Source organism: Dipodomys ordii, unplaced genomic scaffold, assembly GCF_000151885.1.
Source record: "Dipodomys ordii isolate 6190 unplaced genomic scaffold, Dord_2.0 Scaffold168, whole genome shotgun sequence".
Classification (NCBI taxonomy): domain Eukaryota; kingdom Metazoa; phylum Chordata; class Mammalia; order Rodentia; family Heteromyidae; genus Dipodomys; species Dipodomys ordii.
Genome location: NW_012267384.1, coordinates 2,555,497 through 2,566,081, shown reverse-complemented (window position 1 = coordinate 2,566,081; position 10,585 = coordinate 2,555,497). Strand labels below are relative to the sequence as shown.

General features: G+C 35.2%; 1 protein-coding gene across 1 annotated transcript in view; it reads right to left on the bottom strand.

Moving 5' to 3' along the window:
• Window positions 1–10,585, bottom strand: part of Strn3 (striatin, calmodulin binding protein 3) — a 69,068-nt gene that overhangs the window by 32,931 nt on the left and 25,552 nt on the right. Inside the window, exons 6-7 of the mRNA XM_013033446.1 lie at window positions 10,201–10,342; window positions 4,701–4,811 (exon numbers count right to left, since the gene is read on the bottom strand). Of these exons, the coding sequence (XP_012888900.1) occupies window positions 4,701–4,811; window positions 10,201–10,342 (253 nt within the window). The remainder of the gene's footprint in view (window positions 1–4,700; window positions 4,812–10,200; window positions 10,343–10,585) is intronic.

Sequence of the window (10,585 nt, the reverse complement as noted above, 5' to 3'; positions counted from 1 at the left end):
AGCTTGGTTGCGATAGATTTAGCTGTGCAGAAGCTTTTTATTTTAAGGTAGTCCCATTAGACACATTCATTTTTAAGTCCTTGGATCAAAAGTTTAGATTTAATGTGTAATTCACATGGAAAACGAGGTTCAATAGTATAGCACCAAGACCATTTGTATGATGTGAGCTAAGCAACATGGTACTAATGGCTGAAATGTTATTAAGAGTTAACAATTTAGGTCAAGCATGAATGGTGGCTCAGGCCTCTAATCCCAGTTACTCAGGAGGTGAAATGAATGCATTTTGAGGCCATCTCATGCAAAAAGTTACACCATCTCAACATATAAGCCAGTATGATGGTGCACACCTATTAATACTAGCTATCTAGAAGGCATAGGTAGGAAGACTGCAGTCTGAGGCCATTCCTGGGCAGAAAAAATTAGTGGTAGAGTGCTTGCCTTGCATGCATTAGGCCCTGGGCTGGAGTCCTCAGGCCCTTATAAGCAGAAAGGGCCGGAAGTGGCTCTGTGGTAGAGCACTAGCCTTGAGCTGAAGAGCTGAGGGACAGTACTCAGACCCAGAGTTCAGGCCCCACGACCAACAAAACAAAAACAAAAAGAACTTTTTGCCCAATTAGTGAATAATGTTACAAATAATTTCTTCTATACCTTCAAGTGACCTGTTAAAAATGATTAAAAAGAATGTAAAAAATAAATTACTTACTTTGTGTTTATTCATTCGATGTTTATCTTTTCCTTCTGGGATGCCTTCAATCATGTCATTTTCCTCTTCTTCATCACTGTCATCAGCATTTTCTAAAAAATTGAATGTCTCAAGAACATCACCAGAGGGTCTGTAGAAAGAGAAAAAATGATTACAACTACTACAATGGGAAATTCTTCCTTCCTATTTTAACTTTCTTTACATATGTTACGAGATCAAATTCAGGGCCTCACATGTGAGGCATGCACTCTATCACTGAAGTCACTACAACCCAGTCTTCTGGTTCCTATTTTAAAACTATTTGAAGACAGCTACACAGCCCAGCACCAGTGGCTCACTCCTGCAATCCTAGCTACTCAAGAGGCTGAGAGATGAGGATCATGCCGGGGTTCAAAGCCAGCCCGGAAGCCGGGCACCAGTGGTTCATGCCTATAATCCTAGCTACTGAGGAGGCTGAGATCTGAGGATCATGGTTCAAAGCCAGCCCACGCAGAAAAGTCCGTGCGACTCTTATCTCCAATTAACCACTAGAAAATCAGAAGTGGTTCTGTGGCTCAAGCGGAAGAGCACTTGCCTTGTGCTAAGAGCGCAGGGACACCTCACAGGCCCAGGGTTCAAGTCCCACAACCAACAAAAAGGGGCTGGGAAGGTGGCTCAGTGGTAGAGCGCTTGCCTTGCATGCATGAGGCCCTGGGTTCGATTCCTCAGCACCACATAAGCAAAAAGAAAAAAGCCGGAAGTGGCGCTGTGGCTCAAGTGGTAGAGTGCTAGCCTTGAGCTGAAGAGCTGAGGGACAGTGCCCAGGCCCAGAGTGCAGGCCCCACGACCAGACACCCCCCCCCAAAAAAAAGTTTAACTGATGGAGGCTACGTTATATCTACAAAATGAAGTATTATCTGACTAGCAAAAATTCAGACTTTAGAAACATTAAAAAAAACAATGAATTTAAATAATATATTGTTGAAAACACAAAAAAGTTTATGCAGTTTTTTCCAAAACTTTATGAAAAGATGAATGGATATGTTAAATACTAGATAGTTAATTTCCAAGTAGTAAGAAAAAAAAGGAGAATTTTACTTCAATATTTATATTCCTACTTGTGTTCTTATACTTTCTGAGAAACAAACCTATGTAATTTTTTTGGTTTTGTTTTTTTGGGTCTGGTCGTGGGGCCTGAACTCTGGGCCTGGGCGCTGTCCCACAGCTCTTCAGCTCAAGGCTAGAGCTTGAGCCACAGCGCCACTTCCGGCTTTTTTCTTTTTGCTTATGGGGTGCTGAGGAATAGAACCCAGGGCCTCAGGCATGCAAGGCAAGCGCTCTACCACCGAGCCACCTTCCCAGCCCCAAACCTATGTAATTTTTAGTAATTTTGGACAAAGTTAATTTTTAAGAAGATGTAAAACCAAAATTAAAGGAGAGTGAAAAATAAAACACATCTAAATAAGGTATTATTGAGATCTGAGAGCAAAGAGACCACAGATCCTGATTTAATCACATTCCCTTTCACTCATTTCACATATTATGTGATCTAAATATTGTTTCACGGGTAGCGTGGTTTGAAAGAGCTGAAAAAATAATCAGAATGGTAATTAGCTTAAAATTTTGTTTTTTTATGGTATGCTAAAATGGCACAAATTTAAAACTGTTGTATATAGCACTACTGAAAAAACAATATATGAAGATTTAAATTAATTGCAGTTCAACTCAAGTATTTCTTAAACATGTTCTTAAAGTTTTAAACTTGTAACTGAAAAAAAAAATACCTTGGGTGTATTTATTATCTACCCCCTATCCTTTTTTGTTACAGTACTGTGGCTTGAATTCAGAGACTTGTGCGCTCTCAGTTGGCTTTTATTTTTTCCCCCTGACTGTTGTGGGGCTTAAATTCTGGGCCTGGGCGCAGTCCCTAAGCTCTTCAGCTCAAGGCAAGTGCTCTACCACTTGAGCCACAACACCATTTTCTAGTGGTTAATTAGAGATAAGAGTCTCACAGACTTTCAGCCCAGGCTGGCTTTGAATCACTATCCTCAGATCTCAGCCTCCTGAGTAGCTAGGATTACAGGCATGAGCCACTAGTGCCCCGTTCAGTTGACTTTTTTTGATCATGGATGTGGTCTGCCATTTGAACATCATTTCCAGTTCAATATTTTCCTGGCTAATTAGAGATAAGAGTCTTGGATTTGTCTATGTTGGCTTCAAACCAATCATCAGATCCCAGCCTCCTGAATGGCTAGGATTTTAGGCCTAAACCACTGGTGTCTGGTATTACTTTATTTCTAAGCTTCAAAAGGATCTAGGTCCCTTATCTAAAAATTGAATATAACACTTCTATTTTAAGTTAGAAGCAACATCAATTAATATTTTCTAAAGAAATCTTTCACAGTGGGCTGGGATGTAGCTCAGTGGCAAAGCGCTTGCCTAGCAAGCGCAACGTCCTGGGTTTGATCCCCAGTACCAAAAAAGAAAAGACAGAAAAAAAAAGAAAAAAAAGAAATCTTTCACAGATTAAGGGAGCATATGATAACATATAAATAAAACAGATAAAGTAGTCCAATATTAGGATGAACTACCTCACTTCTCAAAAAACCTTAATCCTAAAAATCAAATACCTTTTTGCTATGCTAATTCAATCATGCAATAGTACTTTCATATACAACATGCATACACTATAGGTAAGTGATGTTAAAACTGAACATATCAGCATGGTAATAAATTATTATTTCTAAATATAATAAGCAAATCATAATATACTATGAAACTCATTAAAGAATAAGATATCCTTTTATTCACATGCAGTAACATAAATTAGCATAAAAGAAAATATGTGTAACAGGCAAAATGCTCAAAACCCCACTTATACCTCTACAGTAATAAATAAAGTACTCAAAAAAAACCTTTTTTGGGGGAGGGGGCCAGTCCTGGGGCTTGAATTCAGAACCTGGAAACTGTCCCTGAGCTTCTACATTAAACCCACCTACCATTTTACAAACGAATATATTTGTCATCAGAGAAAGGAATATGAAACAATGCCTACAAAGTTTTTGCTTTCATCATGCACTATTTTCTCATCGATATAGTAAAAAGAAAAGGTTATGCTAATAAGAGTCAACAGCTAGCTCAAAGTTAAGATTTCCCAGAAGTAGAGGTATAACTCATACATATGGGTAGCACAGCAGCCTTGACAAGCTAGAGCTCTAGTTCCAGGAAAAAGGAAGGAAGGAAGGGAGGGAGGGAATGAGGGAGGAAGGGAAAAGAGAGAGAGGCTACAAGGTTTCTCTGTTTACCGTGTGTCTGAAGACGTTTTTCATGTGGGTGCTTTGAATTTGATTCACAAAAAGGAGATGAATCACTTCTTTGCTCTGTAAAAGCAGCACTTAATACTGCTATAGTACAGTAGTCAAATTATGACATAGTGAGAAACATACCCAGGTACCCAACTATTTCTAGCTATTGGCTAGATAATCTTAACTATCATCACTAATCAGTTCCCTGCCCCGCCCCCTCCTCCCATGGCTTTTCCTTTCTACAATAGTCAAGAAAACCCTACTCATGAGTGGGTGTTATCTGTGGTCATAAACAGAAATTATAATTAAAACTTTCCTACTTATTTTAAGGATTGTAAATTAAGAAATGGAATCTGGATGAGTGTAATCTAGATATAGCTTTTATAGTGCACACATTATAGATTAATTTATCATTTTTCCCTTTTGAATCATCTTCCATAAATTCCAAAGCCAATATTCTTATAATTTGGCAAACTTTTTAAAATTTAAAAAAACTCTATCTTTATGAGTTTCCTTCGCCCTTATCCTAAAGTTATTTTTACTTGAATTAACACATCTTGAATTTTGACCAAGTTTCAATAATACAACAGACAAAGTTTAAAGTTAGTTGCCCCCTTTTTGAAACAACAACAACAACAACAACAAACAGAGCTGAAGAATTATTTTGTCAATATTGACATACAAAAAGTATAATAGTCAGAATCTGAACTTACTCTTCACCCCTTTCTTCCCCTTTCGTTCCTTCTTGTACTGTTCCTTCAGTTTACTTATTAGTCCCTGGTCTACATCCCAAACCTCAGCAGTTGGGGACAGGTCATCTTTATCTACATGCAGCATATTATTAAAAGAAAACAAATCAGCAGTTGGCAATGCAAGCTGTGGGCAGTAAACTGTTATAGCTTTATATAACAAAAATGTTTCAATAGCATGTACTCAAAATACTTTAAAGGTGCAGTCTCAGTTTTGGTACTTACAACTTAAACTAAATGCTCATTTTGTAAATATCTAAACAACAGTTAAATATGCTTCATTTTATATATTAAAATTTTGAAGGCTATTATTTCAATGGACTGACAGAAATCTAAAAAATAGATCACTGCATCTTTATAAAAATGTTAATAAAATTATTCAGCCAGCATCGTATAAGCAAATGAATGAATTACATGCGAATTAATCATAAAAGTGCAAGCTGGAAAGGTCAGTGCCATTTCATTGATGAAAGTAGGTCATGCACCTTCTGTCACACTAGTTTGGCATGCACACAGTAACTGTACTAATGGAGAAGCATTCTAGTTGGATATACTACACACACATAGTTCCAAAATATGTCTCAAGTAATTAACACAAAGCATTCAAAAAATCCTACCTTTGACCCCACTCTACCCAAATAATTCAACATCTTATTACCTTCTTCCATTGGTCTACAACTAAGATTAGCAAAAAACAAAGCAAAACAAAACTCAAATTCCATTGAAGAATTTTCTTAGAATTGATTTTTTTTTTTCAGGGTAAGATAAGCAGTGATAAGCATGGAAAATTAGAAACGTACTACTACACCTCGGCTAAAAAACGACACCAACTATTTTAGATGAGTAACTCTATGATACTAAGTAAATACTTGTACTTGAAAAATTATTCATAGGAAACTAGAGGAAAACATTAAAAAGATTTTTCACAAACAGCTTATTTTTTGTTGTAAGTAAAGTATTGAGGGTTTTACATCATCTGAATTTCTAAAGCAGCCATATTATTAAAGAAGTTTAACACTCAGAGATTAACACCTAGGAGTTTAAATAACTCTGCTATAAAAATTAATCCAAAACACCGAGGCTGTTTCTGTGGAAATGTATAAAATTTTTGTTATCAGTAAATTTTTGATAATTCAGTATATTCTAATTCCCCTCTACCTTCTAGACTTAAAGAATAAAGCTTGTATTTTAAAAGTCCTTTTTTCTTATAGACTGCTATTATGTAGCAAACATAAAATGCTTTCATATTTAAACATCACTCAGATTCACGTATTTACTAGCCTTCGAGTCTCCTACAATTAAGACTTTTCTCTTAATACATCTATGATGATTAGTAGTCAATGTGAAAAGCTAAAACTTTTACACTAATTTAAATAGACTTATTTACATGTAAATGTAAATCTAAATGTAATCTAAAACCTGTGTACTATATAATTTATGTACATATGTGTTGTTTTTTTGTAGACAGAATTCTCACTGAAGCCAGACGCTGGCTCTGAAAAATCCTCCTGTCAGCTTTCAGAGTGCTGACATTAGATACTGAGCCACTTGAATAGCTCATGAACATCTTAAACAAAGCTAACAATCCTTACTGTCAACTTGAAGTAAATCAAATTGAAACATTTTGAGGAAATGTTTATATGAGACCAAAAACCTCATTTACATGGTACAAAATTTTGTAAGAAAATTAGAAACGTTTAACTAAGATAGCCAAACTGTAGTCTACAAGAACTTTTAGTGAGAATGAAGCTGTGAATAGCTGCAAGAACATTAGCAAAAGTGAGTGAAGTGAAAAAAGCAAAAGTGAAAAAAAGATAAGCTTAAGAAAAAAACAAATATTTGCAAGATAATCTCAAATCTAGAAAACAAAGGTCAACTAAGGCAGTGCAAAGAACAGGTTGGTGGATGAGTATATGCACAAACAATATCCTGAAACTTGCCTGGTAAGTTACAGCTGATTTGATATTGCTTATAAGAAATAGATAAGAGCAAAAGGGAAGAAGCAGCATAATCTTCTACATATTAATCTTGTTTTAAAAAATCTAGGGGGAGGGGAATACCAAGAAATGAAGTTGAATCAATCATGGGAACTCTTGTCTAAAACAAACATGCACACACAAAAAATGTTGACGCCTAATAATCAAAACCACAAAAATATAAAATTCTATCATTGTAATTCTGATTACCAAAGCAGAAGAATTATACAATTCCTAGTGTAGCATAATTTATAACTAATTTTATTTCATACAAATATTAAACAAATCCCCACTCAGGTACTAATTTTATTTTGTAGTACTACAAACATTCAGACATCATACTCTCACAGAGTAGGAGAAATTAAATATCCTTAAAATGGCTAGTCTCCATGAGGGGGGGAAAGGGAAGATGCCAACTAAAATTTGGATATGAGAACATATAATTACTAATATTCAACTCTATCTAATATCATCTCTCTAATATAGATAATAAAGAAACAAGCTTTCAGAAGACAAAAGAATTTAAAATTAGAGAAAACTAAAAAGATGCTAATATATAAAATATTATGTAAATTATATAACTATGGGTTAATACTGTGTTATGTTAGGATAAAGACTTTTTTTTGGTGCCAGTCCTGGGGCTTGAACTCAGGGCCTGGGCGCTGTCCCTGAGGTATTTTGTTCAAGACTAGTGCTCTACTACTTAAGCCACAATAGACATACTTTGGAGCTAAATTGGAGATAAGAGTCTCAGGAACTTTCCTGCCCAGGATAGTTTCAAACCATAATCCTCAGCCTCCTTAGTAGCAATTGTAAGCCAGCTGTGCCCAGCTAAAAGACTTAATTTGAATTTGAAAATTTGCTCATTTATGCTAAAAAAAAAAACCATCAAATTAAAGAAAAATTAAAAAAGATGTTTATACATTTGTTGTCTTCAGAAAAACTAACAAAATACTTGTTGAACAAAAATGATGAATCTACAACATATTATATAGATATCTAGACATTTTTTTCCTTATGTAAAGAAACTACTTGAACCATTTTGGACTTTTCTCCATCAAAACTTAAATTGATCAAAGTTTCTGGTGTCATCTGAAAGTAAGCAGCCTTGTTAGTAATCTCCATTTACTTAAGGAGAAATGTTGAGAATAAAAAGGAAATGGCTGCTATTCACTAAGTCCTCTCTTAAAAGTGATTTATAGTAAGATGATCAATTAGCTATACATACTGATATTTTACTATTAAAGAAATAATGCCATTTCATTCTGATTAACTTCCTGAAACCTTTGCTTATCCTTCTGATTAAGAATTAAAGGTCTAGCAACTTTAGGGATGGATGCATAACAAGATTTAGCAAAACAGATCCTCAATAAACTTTAATATATGTAAATATATACTTCTATAATTATATAATATTCAAGACAAATATATTTCTGAATTATTAAAAAAAGATTTTCAACATTTAATGGGCTGCATACAGAAATTAAAATAATATTAAAAATCTTACCGTTTCTTCTGAGCAATAATAAAACATATAGTCATTTTCTTTTCTTTTTCTTTTTTTTTGTCGGTTGTGGGGCCTGAACTCTGGGCCTGAGCACTGTTCCTCAGCTCTTCAGCTTAAGGCTAGCACTCTACCACTTGAGCCACAGCACTTCTGGCTTTTTCTGATTATGTGGTGCTGAGGAACCAAACTCACAGCCTCATGCATGCAAGGCAAGCACTCTACCACTGAGCCACCTTCCCAGCCCCATTTTCAAAACAGTACAAAAATCCATTAAATCTAGAAATTACTGTATAGTTAAGGCTTTGAATTAATATGTCTCTAAAAAATGTGCTTATTTCTAAAGATAAGTGAAAATTTAAAAAATGAGGCTTTCAAATTATTATAAACAATGACAATACTGCTAATAAAATCCAAATCTTTGGAGAAACAGATTCGTTTTAAAATAAAAAGTCCATGCACACACACACACAGACACACACACACACGTGTGTGTGTGTATATGTGTGTTTGTCACTTGCTATTAGCAATATTCAGTGTCAACGTATAACATTTTTTTAACCTAAGAATGTTTCTCATCATCAAAGTACTTTTTTAAAAAATCTAGTAATATATCTTCTTAAAGGTAATTAAATAAGCCAAGTACTGATGGCTCACACCTGTAATCCTAGCTACTCAGCCGGCTGAAGAGTTGAGGGTCCAAGTTTGAAGCCAGTCAGGCAGTAAAGTCTATGAAATTCTTATCTCCAATTAACTTCCCAAAAGCTAAAAGTGCTGCTGTGGCTCAAGAGGTAGAGCAATAACCCTGAGCACAAAAGCTCAAGGTCAGCATCCAGAGATCAAGCCCCAGGATATAGGTGTGCACACGCGCGCATACACACGCATGCACGCACGCACACGCGGACAGACACACACACTTTAAACTTTTATGTACTAACAAAGCCTGTAAAACTCCAATAAAGCTGATTTCTTCTGTTCGATTATGTAAAATGTTGATATTAAGTGACAACTGAATGAACATCAATTAAAACTTATCAATAAAAACTAGACATCAGCTATTATCCTACAATATTTTTATGCTTTTATTGTATTTTGTACTGCTTTTCTTTCTTTTTTGGTGTCCATTTGGGGCTGGAACTCTGGGCTGCAGGCTCTTGTTTGGTATTCTTGCTCACAACTTGTGCTTTTCCACTTGAATCACATCTCCACTTGCAAACTACTGACTAATTGGGGATGAAGTCTAGTGGATTTTTCTGCCCAGGCTGGCCACAAATCATAACTGTTTCAGTCTCCTAAGACAGTTTATGCAGGCATAAACCACCAATGCCTGGCTTCTGGTGAGGATTTAAACTCAGTACAGATGAAACTGTTTGTCTCTTTCATGAGGCTTTCGATTATATAATGTCTCCAGATAATAAGGAGTATGTACTACTTTGAAAACATGGTCCCTACCATTGCTACATTGAATATTATATGTAAAAACATTTAATTAACATTAAATTATGCTTAATATGGGGCTGTCAGTATCAGTAGCAATAAATCAGATAATGTGTCTGTTTCCTAAGAATTAAAATCCTCTTGAAGCCTAGATTACCAAATTAAATAACAGGAATGTTTAAAAATGAGTGATGCTAGAAGAAAAGTGCTAAAGGGAAAGAATTTTTATATTAACTGAATATTTCCACATTAAATCAAGATGAATTTCAAAAATCAAAAGCAATATTGATCAAGTTAGTTGCCAAATCTAAGTAAACTAACATAAAATAACTTGTAATTTATTCAAATGTCCCTTTCCTTGCTCTCATTTTACCTGTCACCATACATTCAAATACATACATCCATAAACAATGTTTAATAACAATCCATCTTCCCTTCTGTATAGTATTTTCACAATAAAAAAATAAATAAATAAAATGAAAAAAAAACAATCCATCTTGAAAATTTTGATTTCCTCCCACCCCCAATTTCTTTTAAATCACCTTACCCCATTCTGTGCCATCTCCTGAACTCCGTGCTTCTCCAGCTCCTTCACCGTCTTCAGCAGTCACTAAAAAATCAAATTCCTTCAATGCTTCCTCAGTATCAGGATCATCAGTTAGGTCAGCTGCTAAACCTTCATTACCTATCTGTTAATAGAACATAAATCAAGAATTCTTTTTATACTGTTTTAATACTGTTTTAAAGGGCTCCTTTAATGTTTTCACATAGAACACAGACACATTCTTTTTTTTATTGTAAAGATACTATACAGAGGGTTATAGTTACATGAGTGAGGTAATGAGTACACTTCCTCTTGAACATTGTTACCCCCTCCATTGTTTTCCCCCTACCATCCCCTCCCTCTCTCCCTTCCCCGAGGTTCTTTTTTT